General features: G+C 40.5%; 1 protein-coding gene across 14 annotated transcripts in view; it reads right to left on the bottom strand.

Annotated features, from left to right (window-relative positions):
- SGMS1 (sphingomyelin synthase 1) overlaps window positions 1-25,626 on the bottom strand; it is a 290,636-nt gene that overhangs the window by 20,717 nt on the left and 244,293 nt on the right. For all 14 annotated transcript variants that reach the window (XM_067710125.1, XM_067710129.1, XM_067710131.1 and 11 more), the window contains 2 exons: window positions 17,015-17,865; window positions 1,007-1,124 (listed from right to left, as the gene is read on the bottom strand). In XM_067710125.1, coding sequence (XP_067566226.1) covers window positions 1,007-1,124; window positions 17,015-17,637 — 741 coding nt within the window. In that variant the 5' untranslated portion in view covers window positions 17,638-17,865. The remainder of the gene's footprint in view (window positions 1-1,006; window positions 1,125-17,014; window positions 17,866-25,626) is intronic.

Below are 25,626 nucleotides of genomic sequence, written 5' to 3'. Positions count from 1 at the left end.
GAGCCTGTGCGTCTGGAGCCTGTGCTCTGCAACGGGAGAGGCCACAACAGTGAGAGGCCCACGTACCGAAAAAAAAAAAAAAATCCCTCTTCCAAGGGACTGGATTCTTCAGCCCTCTTCCAAGGTTCTATCAGAGAGAATGTCTCTTCTGGAAGTAACAAAAGTACAAATGGATGAAATTGAAAGGATGTTTCACTAGCACAAGTGCGATGTGAAGAAATGATTCCAAACACACAGCATTCCATTTTTTCTCCCACCCAAATCGAGGAAATGAGCTTCTTCTACTTCTTATTACATTAAAAAGCTTTAATGTAGGTAGACATTTTTAAAACTAAATCTCCTGTTAATTATTTCATAAAATTCCGATGATCTCCCCAGTTGAAATTATTCCAAGGCAAAAGTTGGGGTATGGAGTATTACGTGAATCTGATGGAAAGGTAGAGACAATAGAAGAGGAATAAAGTTTATTTTAAAGAAAAGCTTCTATGCTACTAGAGAAGATCAATACAGCAAGATGTCCCGCCAGGGAGGAGAGATCTTGTTTGGGTGGGTGGAGGGTGCAAAGGGACAGGAATAGTGTCTCTAGCTCTGCTGTTACGGATTCCCACTGTAGGGATTAATAGAAAGAAGGAAAAAATATCATTTGAAACAGAACCTTCCATCTAAGAGAGGGAAAACGCATATAAAAGCTTCTGGATCTGTATCAAGGGAGCGAATGATATTTTAAAAGTATGGCAGGAAACCAAAGAGCTATGCCCACACACAAAGCTTAACTGCTTCCATCACACTAACTAGACCACATATTTCCCCAGCTGCGAAGCACTGGGGTTTGGGAATTTTAAGAAGGGTGGGGCCACCTAGCTGTATTGCTTAGTAACGTTCCCAGATGAAGGCAAAGGGACTTGATTCTATTCTAAAGAAATTTTTACCTTTGGCCTACATCAAAGGACCCCTGGGCAAGATGAGAAACAAACAAAAAGGGAAATTACAGCAAGGAATGGTTTACCTTCGGAGAGCAGTTGAAATGCATACCGGGTACTGGGAGTGTAGTTACATACATTGTAATACACCGATACAGGTACAGCGTGCCAACTATGCAGAAAAATCTTCTGCTAATAATAGACCTAGAAAAAGGGAAAAACAGGGCAGACACTCAGTCATGAAATTTCGCAGGTTCATTTACTTCAAGTTTTCAATGACCCAACAATACAAACAAACCCCAAAACTACCTGAGAGATTGAAATCAGAATTTTATAACTAGAGCTAAGAGCAGATTAAGGTGAGGATTTTGAGAATGATTCTGTTTTTTCTTTTTAAATATTAACTTTAAGGCCAGAGGAGTTTAAAACACTCTACATTGCTATTAATTGGGCTTCCTGAGGCCTTAAACGTGAGTTGACATTCAACTGATGTACAAGTAGGGCCTATTCTGATGGGTCAGAGCTGACTCAGTACCTGTGGTTAAACATTTAGAGAGTGTCTTTTCTGTCATAAAAAAGATGTTCAGAAAATTACAATGACATTAAAATGAGAATTCAAAACTTTTCTGGCATTTAATGAGCCAAAGACATTAAACCACTATACTTGTACATCCCAGAAACTGATTATCTTAGCAGATCTCCAAGGTAGCATGATGCCAAGAGAAGAGCCTGTCTCAGTGATAGCATCCAACCTCTCTCTGCTAACTATGTGGCCTTGGGATAGACTATTGACATCTCTGAGTCTCAGTTTCCTAATCTGTAAACCAGAAATAAGAACATTAGAAATAATGTACGGAAAATTCCTGCCATCCATGCACAGTGGCAGTCAACAAATGTATACATTTTGTGGATGAATCACAAAATAAGCAAGAATTAGAATCACACATCTCTTCCATTTCAAGTTTATTGGTGGTTCTAATGAAATTATTTGATATGTATACGTGAACATGTATATTGAGTTTGATAACTTCTCCTGATAGCAATTTCCACATAGGTTTGGCTTTAACTAGATTAAGTTGTACAAACTTAAGTGTATCTTTGAACAAGAATGTTCCTTCCCTTCTAATTCTACCTGTTCTATCTTGTTCTACCACAGGCCAGAATCACAGTCCTGTGGGTCTCCTCCTCTTCAACCTTGAGGGGTTCAAATTTTTCCTTGGCCCAGGGCAACCTGACATAAATAAACACACATTTTTTAGAAACAGTGAACAGGCTTTCCTCTGAGGATACTGAACATTCACTCTATAATTGTACAATGTGCCTCTATTTTTATGCAGGATGGACATTCCTACTGGAGGAGAATTTGTATCGTTTGTATTTTTTAACAAGAGGAGTGAAGTGATATGTCGCCTGTGTGATTAGAAATTAATTTAAAAAATAACCCACATAACTGGATTAGCATTTCATTCATAACTACACAGTTCATGTAAGGTCCTTAGGTTGTACGGGTAGAGCCTGGGTGTTGTGCCTCTTTACCCAGATTTTAGAAACTGGGTCAAAACTGCTTACCACAGAGAATGTCTCCTTTTCTCTTATTAAAGCTGTGCTTGCCACCTCCAAGGGCAAGAATTTATTCAGCATAAAGCTGTCTTTTATAAAGGTATGTGCCTCTAATTTCACTTGATGAAAAGCACAGTATAATTAAACAATATAAAGAGGGACAATACTAGAGAATATTACTAGACTATAAATGTCTTACCAAAATAACTTGAAATACCCGCGTGAATTTTACATTGTAAGACACAATGATCATTTTTCTCAAAAAGAAAATGCCCTCTCTCACCATCCTGTTCAAACAAACAGAAATTACTTGCCATTTTACTTGAACTATACGAAAAACATCTACAACAGAAAACTGTTAAGTCTATTTAGATATGTTAATCTCTTTAGATGAAGAGAAACAAATAAAATGACTCCTATCACTCCATTTTGGGAAAGATTACTATCTTAAATCCCTTTGCCTGATGGTTTCATGGTGCACATAAGATACACACACGCACACACAAACACCAGTAACTATTTCCATATCTCAAACTTGAGTCACATTTGAGAGGCAGTGAAAAGACGTAGGATTACCCGAGAATGAGGTATATGAAAAAATGATAATGGATGAGAAAAGGCAAATTCTTTAACAAAAAATACTTTAAAAGTATCAAACATTAAAGATTCAGTCACATTTACTCTTTGACTTGAAGTGAAACAGTCAAATGATTTTATCAATGTGACTCCATCAATATTCACATGGTGACAAGCTGGAAGTGACTATTAATAAGAATCTTCTGATCTTTGGTATTAATCTTTTTGAAAGTAAGCTTAGAATATCTTCAATGTATAATTTTAAACAAGAATCTCCTACCATAAACTTTAAAAAGCAGGATATAAAAGTGTTTCAAAAACTTGTATCCTGTTAAGGTATTTTTCCTTAATCAAACAATTTCACACATTAGAATTCTTTCTTACTTAAGTTTAAAAGTTCAAGATGTGCTTTAAAGAAAAAAGGTTTAAAGTAGTTAAAAATGTAACAAGACAACAAAAAAGCCACAGAGGAAACACTAATGAGGTATTTCCAGAGATTAAGCAAATGCCAAGGACAATGTGCACATTATAATTCTCAAAACCACAATGCTGTTCTTCTCACATGGGATACATCTCTCCTTTCACGTTGGAAAGAAGCCTGTTTCCTATCTGCTTGCACTCTGCAATGACTATCACGTCACAGACGCTTGTACTTGGTCACGATTATTCTTCTCTCAAGTATTTGAGTAACAGGCTCATTACTACTTGCTCTGACAGAAAAGAAAAACATTGTTAAATTAAAAAAAAAGAAAGGTAGTGGCTTAGTGGCTTATATTTTTTTCTAAGTCCCATGTAAAAGGTCTGCAATATAATGCAAGAGGAAGGAAACTGTCCATTCTTCATTATTGTTAAATTCGATAAGGAAATATGAATAAAAGTGTTAATATTTTATAGATAATCATTAAGACTTGTTAGAATGGTATGTTATGTTAGGTCCAGGATAACTTTATTAAACATTTTACTATCCCTACTTAAGGAGGAAAAAGTACACAGAACCTGATTAATTACTACCAAATACAGGCTTAAAACAGCAGTACTGCTTTGTTTCTGGCATTTGATACAATGGTCTAAAATTCTAAAGAAAAAACGATGAAAGAAATGAATATACTGGAAAGTAAAATTAAAATACTGGGAAGTTCTTTTGTTTCCCGCAAGTTGTCTCTTTCTGAGCTGTAGCCAGAAGACGCACAATTCTTTCAGTGTTCAGACCTGCTCTGCCAGCTCTTGAAACAAACAGGTCCTGAGACATAGCAGTGGAACTAAGCAACAATCCCAAAGTAGGAGGCGATAAACACGGGGGACAGCACATGTATCTGGACCAGGATCAGGGAGGCCCACATCTCTGGAGCAATCACGGAGGCCAGTGCGCAGTTCAGGTCCCTCCAGTATATGCCACAGGGACAAGGCGTCTCCAGCTTATCTTCACACAGATGCTGGCTCTACCTTTAGCAAAGGCTCGCGTGATGATTTGAATCATCTCAATTAACTTCTTTGGAAATTGGCTTCCTCGCCAGCAAAACGGTATCTTTCTTAATGATTCAGAGAAATGCTACTGAGGAATTTCCCCAGACTGTTATTAACAGTAACTAGGGTTTTGCCAAATTCCTCCTCTACGCCAAGCTCTGTGTCATTTAATTCTTAAAATAACCTGCAATGCAAGGCTATGATCCTTATTTTACAGATGGGGAAATAGCAGTTTCAGAGAGTCTAAGGTGAAATATAAATACATTACACAAGACAAAAAGATTCAGGAAATGGCTTCAAATTGTGTAAGAAAGCCCAATTTCATTTTGAGACTACACTGTTGCGTACCAATCGATGAGCCAACATCCGATCACATTTAAGCTACATATCAAAATCCACTTAACTCAGGTTTTTCACTTAGTGTTTTATGTCATATTTCGTATTGACCCAGACCTCTACAAAATAAGCACTTCTGACAGTTATTTAATGATAACCATGTTAGTTATTAAAGTACTGAAAAAAATCCTTCTAGGTATCCAGAAGGAAACTGTCCATTCTTCATTATCGTTTGCACAGTCCGTGCCCAGTTAGATATGCTTTACGTCCCCCCCAGTGTTTGGTCAGTCATTCTGAAATGTCATCCGTTTCTCAACATTCTATCTCGCCTGAACTTCCACTATGACCTTTGACCTAGTGTCCCTAATTCCACTTGTGCCTCCCTAAAATCCTTTCTACAAAGAGCAGCCAGAATCATCCTTTGTTTGAAACAGTTACACAGAGTATGTCCTTTAAAACCCTCCAGTAGTTGCCAGATATATTTTGAATAAAATCCAAATCCTTTGCCAAGCCCGTGAGGCCCTGGATGATCTGGCCTGCCTCTCTCTAAGCTCACCTCCCACTACTCTCCCCGCCATTCCTCAACTCCAGTCCGATGCCCTTCGTGCAACTGAACACATCACCCCAAGTCCCTCCTGCCTTAGGTAGGATCTCTGTGCCAGCCATTCCCTCTGCCTGGACCCCTGGAACATGCCTGTCACTCAGGTCTCTGAGAGGCCACCTGCTCTAAAGAAGGTGCCTGGTGCCGGCCTCCATTTTACTTTCTTCACGGCCTCCCACTCCCACTCCCACATTCTGCTGAAGCTACCTCCAAAGAGTTTCTTAAATCTGTTTTCCTCCCTTTAGTTCCTTGCTACTAGTCCGTGGATTCCCTGGATTACGCCAACTTCTCAACATGACCCCAAGCTACCTTAACTGTTTTATCTTGCAGACCTGAATTCCACTGCCCTGGGCAAAACGAGCCCCACTCATCCGTTCCCTAAAACCCTAGTTTCTTGCTTTTGCCAGCAAATCTCTTTCCCTGGCCTCTCCTGTTACTCTATCCACTACCTCAAATACCACCTCTGCATGAAGCCTCCTACATGTTCCCAACTGGGCAGAGCTACCTCATCCTCCAAATCACTTCAGAACTTGTTTTGTATTTTACGGTATTTTTAATAGTAAGATTGGCATCACCATTACCAACAGAGGCCCTCGTTCCTTCTGTTAGAGGAAAAGCTCTTAAAGAAAGCTGCTCCTTACTTATGTTTTCGTCCCAGTGAGACTCATGATGGTACCGGTAATATGGGCAACACCTGCAGTTCTGTGCTTAACAGCTTCACTTTTTACTCCCTCTGACAGTGCTTCCCTGCTTCTTCCCACAAATGTTTGTCCTTTAAACTCTTTAATTTATCTGCCAGAATGAACCTCTGCTGACGCTCACCAATCCTTCACCTTGCATCATTTCTGCACTTATATTTTAAGTGATGACACCTGCCAAGATGGCAGCATTCATCCAAGTAAGGACTGTGAGTCCTACCATCTTCCTCCCTTGCCTCCCCCGTCTCCTCATTGCCCTGTCTGGGCTTTCTACCCATCACAGGAGTCTCAACTGCTCCAGATGGTGAATCATGAAAACCCAGGGCTTAATTCGGTACTTTAAGAAGGAAAATCCCAAGGAAAGGGTTGTAAAACAAAAAGGAAGGAATAAATGCTGTAGAGTAAACAGAAAAGTAAAAACATATGCTCTCCCGGGAGATCCAGACTCGCCTAGTACTTCCAGGGTGTGCACACAGGAGGATGGCAGTTCATGAATCAGGAGAACGAGAGGGACCCACGTACCCGGCCCGGAAATGTGTCTGTACACGCACGGTGCCTCTTTGCCTTAAAAAAATCCAACTCAAAGAGAGTTCTGCATCTTTGGTATTAACTATGTTAACCACATTCCTGTTTAGCATATACTATTTTACAGAAGGAAAAAGTAAGATGTAAAGAGTTTAAGTACTAGCCTGGGGCCAGAGCGTCAGTCAATGAGACAGCCACAACAAAACCCAGGTCTCCAGATTTTTAATTAGTTCCTCTTTTCACTAATGAAATTGTCAAGTTAAAAGGAAAAAAAAAAAAAAAAAGGTAGTGGCTTATATTTTTTTCTAAGTCCCATGTAAAAGGTCTGCAATATAACGCAAGAATTAAGTTCAGGAAATGATCCATACTAGTTTAGGGAATTTACAAAGAACAGATCATATTATAAAATTGTCCCCACTTAAGCCATCTTTTTTTAAAAAATATTATTTCCTGAGTTAAATATAGATTGTAACATAAAGAAAAAATGTTACGCTATAAGATATGAAAGACATCAATATGATCTACTTGAGTTATGAAGAGTTAAAATCAAGTATCCTCCAGAAACTGCTGCATATGTAAGTACCAAACAAAAGAAGTTACATTTCTTGTTAGTATTTTAGGCTATTAACAAAAATAGTATGTGTGCATATATACATATGTGTGTGTATATATAATACAAATATGTATGTGTACACATAACACAAATACGTATATGTATACAGATCTTTCTCCATTCCTTCCCTTCATCAAAACTTACCTTGAATCACATTCTTAAGGCTTGTTCAGTCACAGCGGGCAGAACTCAACAATGAATGTTTGCTCTTAAGCTAAAGGATTACCCTTAAAAGTAACATTTTCTTTTTAACAGGGGGTTGGATTCTAAAAACATAATAAGCACATACTTCACCAGCAATGGCTAACATTTACTGAATTCTAGGCACAGTAATCATCATAGTGCAATACTCAATTAATGTTAGCTGCTGCTATTATTATTTATGTATTCTCATAACAAATATATATATATATATATATATATATATATGTTAGGCATTATTCTGGGCACTGGAAATACAGCAGTGAACAGAATGGACAAAAAGCCTGCCCTGTGGTACTTATATTCTAGGGGCAGAGGCAGGCAATAAACAAGATAGATGATATACAGTATGTTAGGTAAATGCTAAAGGCTAAAATGAAGCAAAAGTGTCATTGGAGGATGGGAGGTTACAATTTGGGGCTAAGTTGATCAGGGATGGTGTCCCTGTATATGAGAGGGTTAACCATGAGGACATCTGGGGAAGAAGATTCCAAACAGAGGCTAGTATGTGTGGGTGTTGGCAGAGGGGTCAGGGAGCAGAGTGCATGAGGACACGAGGTCTGGAGGGACCTCCTTGGTCACCATAAGGACCTCTGACCTAAAAACTGTATGAGGGGACTTCCCTGGTGGCACAGTGGTTAAGAACCCACCTGCCAATGCAGGTGAAACAGGTTCGAGCCCTGATCCGGGAAGATCCCACATGCCATGGAGCAACTAAGCCTGTGAGCCACAACTACTGAGCCTACGCTCTAGAGCCTGCGAGCCACAACTACTGAAGCCCACGCGCCTAGAGCCCTGCTCCGCAACGAGAAGCCACGGCAATGAGAAGCCCGCGCATTGCAACGAAGAGTAGCCCCCGCTCGCCACAACTAGAGAAAGCCTGCGCGCAGCAACAAAGACCCAACGCAGCCAAAAATAAATAAAATTTAAGAAAAAGTAAAACTGAAACTAATTATTAAAAAAACAAAACAAAACTGTATGAAGTGGGAGAAGAGTGACATACACCAGCTTACTGTACAGTGACACATTCTGTCTGCCGAGTTGACAAGTGACTTAAGGGAAACAAGAATGGAAACAGAGAGACCAGTAGGAAGCTCCTGCAACAACCCAGGTAAGAGATGACGCTGGTTAGACCCAGGGCAACAACAGAGGTGGCGAGAAGTGGTGGGATTAACAGACCAGATGTGGGGTGGAAGCAAATACCAACAACAAAACCGAGGCGTTTGGCCTGAGAATGGGGCAGGACAGAGATGCCATTTACTAAGATGGGGACGGGGGCGGGGCAGGCTTGGGAACCAGGAGGACGCCAAGGACTCAGTTAAGTGTTTTATACACATTATCTGACTCCATCCACACAACAACGTTGACATAAGACACTATTTTATTGTCCCCATTTTGTAGTGAGGAAACAACGCTACTATAAGTAGTTAAGTGATTTGACCAAATTCACCTCAGTTAGTAGGTGGCTGTAGGGATAAGATGATCACAAACCAGTAAGATTTACAGTATAACTGAATGCTTAACTACCATTACCATGATACAAACAGGTTGAGGGGGGACATATGTGATGACTTCTAAATAAGAGCATGAATACTTAGACAGACATCCCTGGTGGTTTTTTAAGAGAAGACGGAAAGAGAGGATCCCTGGGAACACTGTAAAATACAAGGCAAATGTGATACTACTTAAAAATACACACATATGTAGATTACACCTATATGAGCATACAGAAAAATATGAAAAGGAATATGAAACCAGATGTTAGCATTATTTATCTCAGGCAACATAAGTAAATTTTTTTTCTTTTTGTTTATCTTCTAATTGGCCTACAGGCAAGATACACTACTTAGTTTTTCCTTTAATGTCATAAATAAAAATTAACTCATGAAAACTAACTTATTGCAGCAATTTTTTTTTGTGCTTTCTCTCCCTTTTATCCTAAGTCTCAGTTTAAAAAGCCTCTTATAATATTTATGTTAACTTAAAACCTAAATTGCTGGAATTACTGAATTTAGTTTCCCTACAATTCCTAGGGTTTAGACTAGTATTTAGGTCTTGAGACCTAAACTGGTAAAAATTAGAAGAGGTGAAAGCTGGTAAGACCATCTGTGAGCTAACAAAGTGAGAATGAGAAGTGAGGTAGAGCCTGGAACCGAATCTAGTGCCTAGAGTGACTGTCCTTCCCCACTCCAAGGAGGGCGAGCAGAGGCCTGCAAAAGCCTAGGACACCCAGATTACACGGGAAGATAATGGGACAGGGAAGGCCTCAGGAAGGAAAACAGGATCTTAACCCCGGGCTCTGCTGCCCAGGGTCAGAATCAAGGGGAGAAAACTTGCTAGAAACAGCAAGAAAAAGTCTAAGGTTGGGCGCGCCTGGTCAGCAGTCTTCAGTGGAAAAGCGTGACTGCATGGACGCAGAGGGCATTTCCCAGACGCATGGTGAGTAGGGCCCATGCCACACCACACCTAGAAGGTCACAGGACAGCAGTCAAGTAGGACAGAACTCAGTACGCTTTCTACAAACTACTGTGGAACAGCCAAGTTGGGATAGCTTTCAGGTTTGGCAGGTCCACCCTGGGGCAAGTATGAATGTCTCCTGGATGGTCTATGACACATAAACCTTATTATCCAACACAGGACTGATCTGTTTTCATTCTATCTGTCCTCTGCATGTTGAATCTATGCTACTCTATCTGTTAAGAAAACACATTTCCAGAGGACAGATGCCTATTATACCAGGACACTATGAGGCTGGATTTATACTGAAAAGCCTTCAATCCTCAAAATATTCTGTGTGGCATCTCGGGCAAGTCAACAGCTTTTCTGTGTCTCAGGTATCTTCACTGAGACAAGAGAACACACTGCTTAAAGAGTTGATTGGATGAAATGACAGTGCACGTAAAAAAAAAAAAATTCTCGTTACTCAAATGTTTGGAATCTGCCGTTTAAACAGGGCAATAATGATTTTTGACAACATGGATGAAAAGAAGCAGAAAAAAACAGACTTTGAGTAAGTATATAATAGATGCAGGTACATGTGTAGAGAGAGAGGAAGGGAAGGGACGATCCATGAGCTCGTAACTTGCTTTATGGCTGGAGAGGAATATGACCGTCTGTCAGCCAATTAAATAATGTGCTAGATGCCCCCAAAGCAATAACATGAGGGAATTTTTGTCCTCATGAGTTTTATACTTTAGGATAGAGTCTGGACAACACACACTTTAAAAACCTGAGATGTTACTGTGAAAACAAACAAAAATTCCCCAGGAGATAACCTCTATGTAGCTTTGTTTTGCTCACTGCTACATCCCTAGCACCAGTCTTCAATAATTCTTGACAAATTACTAAATGTAAAGATGCCCTGAAGTTCCATTAGAGACCAGCCTAGCCTAGTGGCCCACAATGTACCGTCGATTTCTAATGAAGTGAAACAGCCTTAAAAAAAAGGCTCTTCTGGAACTTGGAAAATAAACTCTATTGAAGGGACCTGCTTCATCTCAAATGCTCTACATCAACAGCTTTTAAGAACGTAACTTAGTCACAACCATCAGAGACTTAAAAACAATTGAAAAAAGGTTGACAGTAACTGTGGTCATAAACTACCTTGGGGAGTAGAAGAGGAAAGAGATAAGTACTTTGATCCAATCAACTTAATGTGAAAAGAAACACTGATGGAATCAAACTGGGGTAAAATGAAAGATAAATGTTAGTGGAGAGTCTAGCCTGTTGAATAAGACACAAAAGAAACAAACAAAAAAATCAAATTAGCACCTGACAGCAGCAGTTGCCAATCAGCACAAGGCTTCTGTCCTTGGAAATTACATTCCATTCACAGGAGAGAGGCAAATACTGTAGATAAACCTTCTTCTGTTGGCAGACACCCTCCCAACAGATAAGGCCTCCAAACCCAGGGCATTTACCAAAGGGTAAAATACAAAGTAAGTCTTTTCCAAAGCGGTCTCCCAACATAAAAAACGTACTGCTGCCAAACACCTAAAAATCCACTGCAGTACTCTCAGAGTGTAATCCTGGGAAAGCCACACTGGAAAACCGTATCTGTTCCTTCCTTCGGGATCAAGGAAGCCCCCAGAAACAGTTCCGAATAGAGATGTCAAGTCTTAAGCAGGATCTGCCAACAGCACTTCCTTCTCTAGTTCCTTTCCTTTTGGTATGAGATCAGTTTTCAAAGAACCTACTTGGTGACCATTCTACCACTCTCTCCATAACTCTATACAACTGTTTATGCCAGAATGTTCTACTCCATGCCCCAAATGCCTCAACCACAAAGCTCTTTCAACTCCACCCCACATCCCAACTACCCAATGGCTCCTTTTCTTTTTTCTTCAAATCTTTACACCACCAGTGGATCAATATATCCTGCAATATTTAATTCATCGCTTTACTATCTACCCTCACTCCCCACCTGACTTGTGCTACTCCTTTTAGGCAAATATCTGATCTAAAAGCAGCCATGACAGAAAACAAATATACACATCACCTGACTTTGCTCTGAAGTAAAATATATTCAAGCAACGTTGAGGGAGCTCTCAAATTAGTGATTTCTATCTCAATCTATGGTTCATTCCTCATTAAATTTCAAATAAAATTCAGAGATTCACAGAGAGACCCCAAAACCCTGTATGAGATACTGTAACAGAAGTCAGCCCTGTGTTTATAAAAGATTAAGGAGTTCTAAATGTAACAGAAGCCACAGCTTCTAGGAAGTTTATCCCTTCCCCACAGCCCAGCACAAAATGTATTCATTGGCCAAACGTGAGTCTAAGTCGCGGTCATCTTCCAACTGGACCATTTGTAATGGCATCCTAACACCCATCCCCCGCCTTCCACTCTTGCTTCCCTATTCTCTAAACGGCAGCCAGAGGGCTTCTTTTAAAATACCAATCTGTTGACATCATTCTCCCCTAATGACATCATCACACTTGGAACAAAAATTCTGCCTCTTTTTCCACAGCCCACGATGCCATCCATACCTCCCTGACCCCGTGTCACTGCTTCCTCCCAGCTCGCTTGGCCACACAGGCCCGTGGCTATTCCCCAGGTAAACCTCAGAGACTCTGTACTTGCTGTGCCTCCTGTCTTGACTGCTCCTGCCCCAAACACCTACTTGGTACACCCCCATTTGATTCGGGTGTCTGCTCAACTGTCACCTCATTAGAGGACTTTCCTGATCACCCAATCTAAAATACCACCTCCTCCCCACTATCCCCAACACTTTCTAACCCTTTAGAATGCTTTATTTTCCTCCATTTCTCTTATCACTGCCTGGTATTATATATTCATTTGTTCAGGACTGTTACACCCTGGTCAGAATACAAGCTGATGTGAGAACATCAGGGGCCTCTGCTCACTGCAGCACCCCCAGGGTCTACCACAGTGCCTGGCACACAGTAGGTTCTCAGTGAATACAAGTTGAATGAATGAATGAATTTTAAACAAGCACTTTCTATGTGCCAGACTCTGTATCAGGCAGTGGGATATAAAGATGAATGACAAAAAGGATCTGGTCTTTTCCCTTGGGGAACTTAAAAGTGTAGCAATGAAGGAGATACACACACAATGAATAGAATGGACTGTGATATGAGCTTGAAGTGTTCAAGGAAAACCGTGGAGTAGAGTAGCTGGAGATGAGGTCGAACAGCCTGGGGTCAGATTATGAAGGACCCTAGGCTTCAGGCTAAGGAACTGGGCCTCCATCTGAGCACCCGCTATTCATCACTAAGTAGGAATGGAAAGAGGTAATGAATCTGAAATTAGAATGGACAGAACTTAGTGACTATTTATATGAAAGGAACTGAGAAGTTCTAGGTTTCTAGGAAATGTCACTGCCCACATAGGAGGAAGAACAAGTTGAAAGAAAAAAATGACAAATCTGGTTTTAGAAAAGTTGAGTTTGAGGTACCTATGACCACCATACTAAGTCATAGTGCTTTCTCGAGTGGCTAGAAAATTCTTGGCTTGGAAATTCTGCCACCCTGCTCCTTGGCCTTCTTCTTGGTGGGCGTTTACAACGTCCTAATAGCGCTGAGCCACCTGTATCCCATTTGGGTGCCATCGTGTCAGCTACGATATAGCCATGCATGGAAAGTCCCTACCAAATCTGTCCCTTTAACATATTCTTTAATCACACTTTCTTAAAACAAGGGATACCTGTTTTGCAGTGAAGTCTGACACAAATGCAGAGATTTCCCAGGAATTTTTCCTAGTCAGTGGCTTGAAAGTCCAATTCTAAATGGGGAGACAACATTATTTACAATTTTAAAAATCAAAAAGTTGTCAAGGACAGGCATTGTTGTTGCTTTCCAACTTCACGACGTTATGGAAGCCCCATGCGGACCTATGTATATATCAGCATATGTACATATAGACATGAGGGGGAGATGTTAAGAATGAGAGGACGCAAAAAAAATTTAAGTACAAAAAACAAAGCTTATGTTTAACAGTAAAGGACAACTGTATACAGCATAAGGATAGAACCAAATGTCACAATGTCATAAATTCGGGCACCCATGTTTGCTAGCACCTTGAACATCTGGCTGAAGGGTTTGCTGTCAGGAGATGTTGCTCAAATTCCGGCATATCATTTCTCAATAAGTCATCCTCTACAGTTTCAGCCCCTGATTCTTCTCTAAAAAGTAGAAGATAAAGAAGCAAGAAGGAATAGGCTGATTTTTTAAGGCTCCAAGACTCTTAAAGTCAAAGTAAAATTAAAATGTCCCTTTGGAAATTACTGATCAGGCAGGTTTAATTCCTAGGAGGTCTGGACATACTCCTAAGTAGCAAACTTCCTGGTGGAGGTTGGGGAGAGGGGTCAAGTGTCAGAAGAGTCAAGCACAAAATGAGAGGTTGTCACTTTTAAACAGAATATTCCATAACCAGAAGGATCCATTTTCCCAACATACCTAATAATAAACCTGTTACACTGCCGTAGCCGAATAACTAGAAACAAGGGATCTCTGACTGTATGCAACAGTTTAATCTTCTTTATGAAGGCCAGGGAAAGAGAGCTCATTAATACCCACTGCTTGGTGTGTCAAGCTCTATCTTTCTTCCTACCTCTTCCATGTCTGGTGTGCCACACACACTGAAGACTGGTCTCAAGGACGGAGATGGGAAGCCAGAGATGTGTCCCAGTAGCAGGACAAGGGTGGGGATGCTTAGGATTATCATGACAACAGTTGAGTTATCCTGCTGACATGGAAACCAGAGAGAGGACCTTAAAGAATCCTTAGTTGGATGTACTCTGGACGAAAAATGCTCTGCGGTTAATAATACTCAAACATAACTGGCCCATTCAATAATGTTAGAATCAAATAAAACACAGTTGTATAGAACAACAGAAATCATCTAGACTGAGAGGGTCTTTATTTATCTGTGAGAGAAACAAGGCTCCTGAGATTTGGAGATTCATCCACACCACCCACCATGTGAGGGCATGGCTGGGGCTGGAGCCCAGGCTGCCTGTGTCCTAGCCCTGGGTTAATTTTGCCCAAGGTGTGAGTCAACTGATTTATGGCTGTAGAACAATTTAAATATACAAATGACTACAGTATTAGCAATAAATACCGGTAAAACATGAAATTAGAAAGCTTAAAGAGAAACAGATTTGAGGAAAAGTCCCTGCTGAGAGAAATATAAACAGTAATATACTTTAAAGAAATTATCCCTATGGTTAGGACACTTCTTAGAACAAGAATAAAATTATTCAAAAGTCAGCTCTGTGAAAGATTTGAACTTGCACAGATTATGTATAAGTACATAATGATATATTCTGGGGCAGTAAATTATTAGCTTGCATGTAAGAATTTTGATAAAAACCAGAAAACAAACTCATATAAACAAAACAACAAAAATCAGGAAGACCCCAGGAAACCTAATTTGAGTTGACCTTGGCTCTGAAGCGGCAAAACGTGCGGGCATTGTTTTCTAATGAGCTTCTAGGGAAAAAAGCTTGAAAGTCAAAAGCAGAACTGAAGTTTGACAGCCGGAAGAATGTAGTTAATAAATTTTGAGCATCTCATATTTCTAAGGCCTATTCTTATCTATTTAGCCTCTTAAAACTAAAGCAAACAAAAAACAGTCTTCCACCAAATCAAATGCATCCCAGACAATTGCTCCTATTTCAAATTTAGCTTAAACTCCAGGATTGCCAAACCAGCCCCCCAAAAAACTGGCCACTTAAATTACTTCCTTTATACAAGGTTAAGATAGCCCTTTCCTGGCAAAGAGTCAGGAATTGCTTTTATTTCCACTTGTAGATACATAATTTATAAGGTAAAAAAAACACAGACCTTATGAAACGTACCAGGAAAAAACTCATCATTTCCGTTAAAGTTCAACATAAATTCTCAGTCTGCATTTTGTTTTCTTGATTTAAGATGATCTCCTTAATATTCAACCATACTGTGGGTCATGAAACACAGTCCACCAGAGAGAAACTCAGATCCTTAGCAAACCAGTTTCCAACTCCCATGCATGGAAGCCATAAAGATGTTCCGCTAATGGAAAAAATCAGACACCAAAGATGAGGACAATGTAGGTGTTTAGTTTGCTACAGGCAACCCAAGCAAACAGCTTGTCTGCATTGAGTTTAGAGCTTGGGACATGAAAGCCACTTTGGATCCACCTGAAACTGAAAGGAGATACCTATTTAAAAACCCTGAGAGGGCTTCCCTGGTGGCGCAGTGGTTGAGAGTCCCCCTGCCGATGCAGGGGACATGGGTTCGTGCCCTGGTCCGGGAAGATCCCACATGCCGCGGAGCGGCTGGGCCCGTGAGCCATGGCCGCTGAGCCTGCGCATGCGGAGCCTGTGCTCTGCAACGGGAGAGGCCACAACAGTGAGAGGCCCGCGTACCACAAAAAAATAAAATACAAAAACCCTGAGAAACTTGAATGGAATACTGCTTTAAATGCCACACATTCTATAAAAGGTGGAAAGCCATGTAGGTTCATCCACATCCCACCTAAAGTCATTCCCTGTGGGTCTCATTCTCCCACTAGTCCAAGCCACTCTGGACTAGCTGTTCTAAATTCTTTGTGTGAAACATCTTTAAATACATATTGCTAAGTTCTAGATATCTGACTCTGTGTGGGAAAAGCTACACAGCCACTCATGGCCCATAGGCCAACTGTCGACAACTGATGTGATGGGTTAAAAACACCAAGACTGGGTAGTTTTTCTGTGGTTCAATAGCCTGTACTCTCTGAAGATGTCTGAGGGTTTTCCTTCCTGTGAAGTGAAAATAGAAAAACCTCACCTCTAACAATTCTACTCATCATTCTGTATGAATCTTGTACAAAACAGGCAACAAGCACAGAACTTTCTGCAAGTTGCCAGAGCTTTAGTTGGTTCAACAGAATATGTGGTTTAAAAACAAACAAAAAAAAGAGAAATGTGCTTTGATTCCTACTGCTTGATAAATTTCATTTCCCAATAATGAATATCAAACATCTGCAGTGAGAAACCCCAATCACTGAATCTGCAAGCTTTTGCTTTACTTACTTGTATTTTAAGAGCAGCCACTGAATTAACCAGAGTCCTACAAGGATCATGCCATTAATTTCACAAATAGAAAAGGCCCACTGCACCCGGTTAAAATGGTCAAAAAACGTGTCCGGTAGTGGAGGCTGCACCTCCTTAGGAGGTACTCGTTCATGGACGACCGAGATCATCACTGTGGTGAGAACAAAGCAGGAAAGTGCATAAAGAAAGGCCAGGAAAGTCTTGCCCCACTCCATGGGGTACTGGGAGCGCTCTGGCTCTGGCATGGGGATCTTTATCATCTCCTTCCTATACCCATTTGGCATCCCCTTGGGTTTGACCTTGATGCTGAAGCTGCCATCAGGGGCGAGGACGTCTGTGCCAATGCAGAGGTGCCCATTGGCGTGGCCATTCTTGTGTGCTTCCAAGTGGTGCTCCATCTTCAGGGTCTCTATCATGTGCAAGAGCCGCTGCCCATTGTCGGAGGAGACTCGGCACAGGGGGGGTTTTGTGAAATCCTCCTGGGTTAGGTTGATCAAGTCGCGGCCTGTGAAATGTTCCAGAGGCTCACAGTATTCTGGCATAGCATTCTCCTGCAGCCAGTCTGCCACCTTCTTGGGTGACCAATAAACCACTTCCTTCATTGTACTGGCAGACAACACGCGGCCCCCCGCTTGCTCCCGGCAGGTCAGCAGTCACCGTTCCTGCAGGGCAGGACACTGTGCCTCCGTGGTGCACTCATCCTGTCAGGCCTCATGACAGACTTGTGTGGCGAGATGGTCAGGGCAGTTTTTAAACACTTCATGTAGCTGTCCGGGGTTCTTGAGTGCTTGAGCATTAATTCACCTCATTTTTGAACAAGATTCTTCCTTCTGTGGAGGCAAGAGAAAAAAGTCAAGACACTGGGACTCGAAAATCAATCCCCTCAAATTGCAAAACCTTAACATGCATAAGGAAAATGGAAAATCAGGTACTGGTAAAAGTCCATAGTTTTCAAACATGTATTAGTTTAAGGGACCACTGATTCCCTGGTTAGTCTTCCCTAAATGAGCATTAAATTGGACCTGAGATGGATCAAGTCAAAGGCAGTGGTAGATTTGCTAAGAAATAATTCGACAGCACTTTAGACATTGCTCAGTACTGATCAGTGATTCTTTTTTTTTTTTTTTTTTTTTTGGTGGTACGCGGGCCTCTCACTGTTGTGGCCTCTCCCGTTGAGGAGCACAGGCACCGGACACGCAGGCTCAGTCGCCATGGCTCACGGGCCCAGCCGCTCCGCGGCATGTGGGATCTTCCTGGACCGGGGCACGAACCTGTGTCCCCTGCATCGGCAGGCGGACTCTCAACCACTGCGCCACCAGGGAAGCCCTGATCAGTGATTCTTTTTGTGCTTATTACATGGTTCCTGAGATCATCTTAAAGAATGTATCAAATCTGCTTAATCTACCACTCTATCTGGTGAAGAAATGTTTTAAAACATTAAGAACGCACACAACTTAATAGATATCATAAAAGAGAATCACAGAAATGTTGAGCTTCAGGATCATCTGGTCCAACAATTTTATCCTGTTCTATAAAAAGTCAATGAGTTCCTTTTTCCAAATGTGCTTGGACCCCAAATCTATAAAAGAGTTATAAATGTAGATGCTTAGGTTGAAACAGATGGAATGAAGGGCCAGGGTCCTCCTTGCTCTGATGATATCTTTACTCCCAGCCTCCAGGAGGTTTCGTGGGATACCATAGTTTCAAAATCAGTGCTCTGAACCAACTCCCTCACTTATGCGCGAGGAAACTGAGTACCAGAAGGTCAAGGAACCTGCCCGTGGTCAAGTGGCAGCTTGCATAAAAGAGCTACAAGTTTCCAAGTCCTGGTTTACTATATTTATTTATTAAAATACTTAACCAGTGATGTGGCAGTAACCAAAATGCACATCTGGAGGGGAGAGTCAAAAGCAGAATTCGAAGTTTTATAAATTTATTTATGTATAAATATATGTATAAAAATGTATATATTATATATACATATATTTAACCACAATTATGGTTAATGAACATAACATTGCATAAAATAATGGGAAAGAAATATATCACATACTGACTGAAGTTCTACTTGATGATGGGCCTGGGGACATTTTCTACTTCTCTCCCACCTACTTTTCTTTAATAAGCATGTATTAATTTTGTAATAATCATTTAAAATTTAAAAAAAAAGAAAAGTTAAAAATAAAAGACCTAGCTCTCTAACAAAGCATCATGGTTAATGAAACATGGCCTTTGGCAAAAGACAGACCATAGTTTGACTTTCAGCATCTCCATGGATAACCTACTACTTGAACTTCAGCTTATTAATCTCTAAAATGGACATAATCAAATATCTCCTTCACAGGGGTGTTGTCAGTACTTTAAACACCACATGCGAAAGTTGATGATACACAACCTAGCACTAAAAAGGGTCTGCTTTTTTGTTTCTGTTTTTGTTTTCTATGGCTGAGTAGCATTCCATTGTAAATATATACACTACATCTTCTTTGGCCATTCATCCATGGGTGCACACAGGTTATTTCCATATCTTGGGTACTGTAAATAATGCTGCAATGAACAAAGGGGTATATATGCCTCTTTGAATTAGTGTTTTCCTATTCTTCAGATAAATACCCAGAAGGGGAATAGCTGGATCACATGGTAGTTCTCTTTCAACTTTTTTGAGAACCCTTATACTATTTTCCATAGTGGCTGCATTAATTTACATTCCCACCAAGTGTACACTTGCCATTTTTGACAACATGGATGGATCTAGAGGGTATTATGCTAAGTGAAATAAGTCATTTGATACCACTTATATGTGGAATCCAAAAAAAAAAAAAAACCACAACAAAACAAAACAAAACTTACAGATACAGAGAAGACATTGGTGGTTACCAGAGGAGAGGAGGGTTGGAGGTGAGTGAAATCGGTGAAAGAGGAGTCAATTATATGGTGCCCGATGTCAACTAGACTTATTGTGGTGACCACTTTGTAGGGTACACACATATCAAATTATTGTAGAATATAAAACTAAGGTTATTTGTCAATTATGCCTCAGTAAAAAAAGGTAGGGTCTTTTTTTCTTTCTCAAATTTTCTATCATATCCAATAGTTAACTGTCCGCTATAGCTCATGATGAAAACACACTCTCCAATAGTGGGCTAACTTTTTTTTTAATCTCAAAAGAATGTTGTGTTGGGACTTCCCTGGCAGTCTGGTGGTTAAGACTCTGCACTTCTAATGCAGGGGGCGTGGGTTTGATCCCTGGTCGGGCCACTAAGATCCCACATGCCTCAGGGCGTGCCCCAAAAGTAAAAAACAAAATAAAATAAAATAATGTTGTGCTAACTGCAAAAAAACCTGCACAAGTTCGTAGGTTTAAGAGATAGAAATCAGTGACGGCAGTGTTTCCTAAGTATGCTTTGCGGAATAATAATCTGATAAAGGGCTCCATGCTTTAAAAAAAAAAATCAAATGAGCCTAGGAACTGCATACCATAATCCTTCCTAGGGCCAGCAGTACACATTAGTATGTTAGAAGCTCCTGGAAATCCTCCAGTAAAGAAACTCTACCAGGATTTCTTAAACTGACTTCATCAAGGCTGTCCTGCTCTCCATCCCTTTTCTTCCCTAGTAACTATGAACTCCCTATGGACACACTGGGAGGTACTGGCACAAACAGGACCTGAACTCAGGTCTTCTGATTTCAAAGTCCAAACTTGTCCCTACTGAACCCCCAAATCTGACTCTGGAATGAAAATGGACAGTATGTCCAACTTCCAATTTCCCAGACCAAATAACAATCAACCAAATGGCAGTAAAGCTTAAAAGCTATTCCAGACCTTGCAAAACAGTTGGGCATTGTCTCTTCTGAGCATCTACAGTGCTGTGCACCTTCCCGACATATTCCCTTGTGGTCAAGTGTCTGTCTAGACTCTCCCAGGGGGCTATGAGTGACCATGGAAGGGCTACAATCTTTAAGCATCCATGTATCTTACCTTCCCAGGGCCCAGAAGGTACTCAATCAATATCTACTCAATATCTAAGGGACTGTCCCTTATAACTAGCAACATGTAGATGGTTTAATGGAAAGTAAAACTACTGAAAATGGCACTGATACTGAAAATTGCTTTCAAACAACTTGAATGGTCAAGGAGAATAAGATGGGCATCCTCCAGAAAGAAATATGAAACCAAAGTGAGTCTCTGGCCACTTAAAAACCACTACAGAGGGGCTTCAATCATCACTACTACTACCTAGAGTGACAAGAAGAAACTCACCAAATGGGAGTCCTGGCAGAATGTCCTGTACGAAAGGAAATCTCTTGGCATCAGACCCCAAACCTCTCTCCAAATATTCCTCAGCAGAATTAGGATAAGAGCCGAGGGAACGCTCAACAGCTTGAAGTGGTTATGAGAACTCTAAAGAAAAATTCTCGATTGAATGTTCAGGCCCAAGGAAATGAACATGGGCTTTTCATACAGGTTCTTCATTTCTCCCCTTGCCTGATGCAGAAGTCCACCAGGAGGGGAAAGCCCCTCAGAACCACAAAGAACAGACCAGGGCCAGGGTACTATTTCACTTCTCTTTGATGAGGAAAGTCAGATAATCTCCTCTTCAGACACAATCATCTTCAAAATAGAAAAATATCAGATGGTAGGAGACCATATAGGGCCATGAGACACACACATGCGCATACACACACACACACACACACACACGCTCTCTCTCTCTCTCTCTCTGGCACCGCAAGCTTCTATCCAAATGAAGAAACACTAATCTTGCAAAAGCAAGCCCGTCAGGCAGTCTGAGATAGCCAGTAGAACTCTTAAGAGACAGCAAGATAACCCAATAGCTTCCATTAATTGACTAGGACAAAAAACTGTTCACTCCTTAAGACAGTTCCTGTGATTCCCCCCAGTTTGGAATGCTCCTTCGAATCCTCTTCAACAAGTTCCAGATTCTTCCCTTAGCCTTTAAGGTCCTTCTCTGCAAAGCCTTTCCTGGCCACTCCTTCACAATCTTTCCCCCCTCTCTGAATTCCTACGTCACTGTTATCTGTGCCACAAAATATCTTTTCACTGTCTTGTGTGCACGATGTGGTAGAAAGAGCACCAGCTGTGTGAGGCCAGGAGCCTGCAGTTGAGACCCAACTCAGCTACATCTCTTCTTGACAAAATCCTTTAACCTCTTCAAGCTCAGATTCCTCTGGAAAATGGGATTAACAACTACCTTACCTACCTTCCCATGGGCTGCTACTGCTGTGACGAGCATGTAAAAGGAATGAAAGCTATTAATTACTCCAAGAAATACGTCTTGCTCTTTTTGTAATATCCTGCTTCCTTTCTATTTGCCCAACAGGGCCCATAGTGACATTTCATAACTATTTAATGAAGCTGCCACTTCCAAATGGCATTTTTAAAAGCCCAAATCATTCGGACACACATGAGGAAACACATCTTTCCGAATTTCATGAGAAAATAAAATTTATATTTCAAGCAAGATCTGAAGCTTGAAAATGAAGGCATACACGCAGCTTTCCTGCAGCTGATGCTGAAATCACGTGATAGGGAAAATACTCATTTCTATGGAAGTAACTATTGGGCAGCTACTCAGTACTTCAAAGGCCACAGCTAAAACATGAGGACTTACTCACTGACCCCAGAGTCTGGCTGTAGGAGGAGAGGTGAGACAGTGACTGCCCCCTGGACCCATACACTCAACTTAGAACATACTGTGGTGTTTCTGAGAAGGGAAAGGCAAACTGCTTTCATATCTAGACCCAGAAGACTGTACGTTAGGCTGGACTCAGAAAACAACTATTACCACCATCATCCAGAAAAGCCACTCTGAATCCATTACTGGGAGAAAGTTAAGAAATAACGTAGCGCTCAAATCATTAGACTTAGTTCTCAGAACTGGGAAGATGTCATAGAAGAAAAAAAGCTGTATATAACCTCTTTATTCCAAAACACTACAGAATTTGAGAGGTGGAAGAGGTGCTGGAACTCTCATGCATCTGTAACTTTTGGACATAAGTAAACTACAGTCCAGGGAGATGGTGATTTGTCTAAAATCTCATACACAGCAAAGAGTTAGTTCTGGGTTTAGGCAGAGACTCAAGATGCTTTTCAGGGCTTTCCCACTATAAATAGTCAATGGTCTCACAGATTTGAGAATGTATGAAAGATAATCTGAAAAGTCTTTTTAAAACTTATGGAGTCCTAGAAGATAAAGGGCAGGAAGAACACTTCATTATATATTCTAAACTCACCAAGGTTTTAACTAAATAAAAAATAAATCTGTGAATACAATTCAGCTCCAATTCTTAAAATAGGTATTTTAGGCTTTAATATTAAAAAAGGCATTAGATAATATTCCACCACACACTATAACCTCTATAAATAATCATCAAAGCCAGATGTCTAAAAAAAGAAAAAATAAGTTAAAGCAATTATCCTGGTACTGAAAAAAAAAACATTCACCAGCAAAATCACTAAATAACTCATTTATGAATATTTACCCTTATTCAAAAAGAATCTATTATATTATCTTGTTACCTGACATTGTCTAGGAACAAGACATTGTTGCATTAACAAAAAGCAACCATATGAATTACACACTGAACACAATTTTTCAAAAATTAGAATACCACAAAATACACAGTACAACTATCCACACAGAAAATGCTCAGAAAATCTGAGTTTTAATGCTTATTCTGGCATTAACTTGTACTCCAATATCAGGGCCTCAGTTTCCTATAGTGGAATAGTTCATTCCATTTGCTTGTTCCATTAATTAAGGGAATTCACATGTACCTGACAGTGGTTTGGATAACATAGAGCAATACATTAAAATGTAAGAAATGATTATACTGAATATAATTTATTCTCCTTTGAAGATTCAATGAACTGCTAAAACAAAGGCCATGAAATTAAGAATTGCATTTTCATGATTTTTTTAAGGCACGATGGACCCAAGATTGAACAAACATAGCTGCCATAACAGTGAAGAAACTATAGAGAAGTTCCAGATGTTTCTAAATGCTGATAATGCCAAATGAAAGTAGGAAGCAGTACATAGCATAATTGCCAAGTAAACTTTCCGCTCCACGCTCCATGTATCAAATCTCTAAGAACAAAAGCAACGTGGGGCACACACATGATTTTACTCTACTAGCTTATATAATCAACTTGATGCAAAATCAAAATTTGGTGAGCATGTGATATTTAGCTCAGACTTTACAACATGAAAGTACGTGTGGGTACTTTGTTAAAGAGAAATAAAATCAAGAATTGATATTATGGGGCTTCCCTGGTGGCGCAGTGGTTAAGAATCCGCCTGCCAATGCAGGAGACACGGGTTTGTGTCCTGGTCCAGGAAGATCCCACATGCCACGGAGCAACTAAGCCTGTGTGCCACAACTACTGAGCCTGTGCCCTAGAGCACGCAAGCCACAACTGCTGAGCCCGCATGCTGCAACTACTGAAGCCCACAAGCCTAGAGCCCATGCTCCACAACAAGAGAAGCCACCACAATGAGAAGCCCGCACACCATAATGAAGAGTAGCCCCCATTCGCCGCAACTAGAGAAAGCCCGTGTGCAGCAACAAAGACCCAACGCAGCCCCCCCAAAAAATAAAGAAATAGGAAAAAAAAGAATTCATACTATTTTATTGTGAAACAGACGAACTGCCTTTCTGTAAACGCTTCAAGCCCACATAAAGGTCTTTACACCTACTAGAACTTTCCATAAAAGTCAACAGTAACCTAATGGACCTTTTAGGGTAATGCAGCCCACTGAAATACTCATGAGGTAGGTGTTAAGTCTTCTCTGACTCAATTTGGATAGCTCCTGAATGCTTTTCTCCAAACCAATCTAATTAGCTGTAAGATTTTTTGGTTGTTATTTAACAAGTAAAGAATTAATTTAAATAGGCAGAATTCATAAAATTGTATTTATCTGAAGAAGAAAAAATGGCTAGAATAAGAACCACACAGTTTCAATCTACTGTTGAGGAGATTTTAGATGACTTTTGATGCTTTAACCTTTAAATTGTAATTTATTTTAAATTGCTATTACGTGAAATGTTCACAATTCCATAGTCAACTCTGGTTAGCAAACCATCCCTTTTGAAATGGCTCCTTGAACTAAGTATATGCTGGCCTATTTGGCTGAGATACAAGAAAGAAGAGCTTGCTGAAGTAAACATACTTGCCTCATGGTCCACTTAAACTGTTAGAAGAGCCTCATATGGACATCTTTGGGTCTCTCTGCCTTGTTTATTTAATGATGTTTAATATTTTGATTCTGCAATATCTGAAATGTATTCTTTCTCTGCAGTTGCCCTATAACTAACCCAACTGATAGCCTCCCTTTTTGTATCTCCCTCCCTAATGACCCATTCCAATGTAGTAGCCCTCAGTGTTCCAGAGGGAAAGATGATTTTTGGCTGACAAAGGTAGTATATATAACACAATGACAAGAAACCAGCCATGTCAACTGTATGCTATAAATCATGACTCCAGTGGTTCTCTGACAGTGTGAAATACAAAACCGTTTCATCTATTTCTTGGAAAGTCCTACCACCAGCAAGCCTAGCTCGTTCCA

This window comes from Pseudorca crassidens, chromosome 16 (assembly GCF_039906515.1).
Source record: "Pseudorca crassidens isolate mPseCra1 chromosome 16, mPseCra1.hap1, whole genome shotgun sequence".
NCBI classification, from domain to species: domain Eukaryota; kingdom Metazoa; phylum Chordata; class Mammalia; order Artiodactyla; family Delphinidae; genus Pseudorca; species Pseudorca crassidens.
The sequence above is the reverse complement of the archived record's forward strand: the minus strand, read 5'-3'. Positions and strand labels throughout refer to the sequence as shown.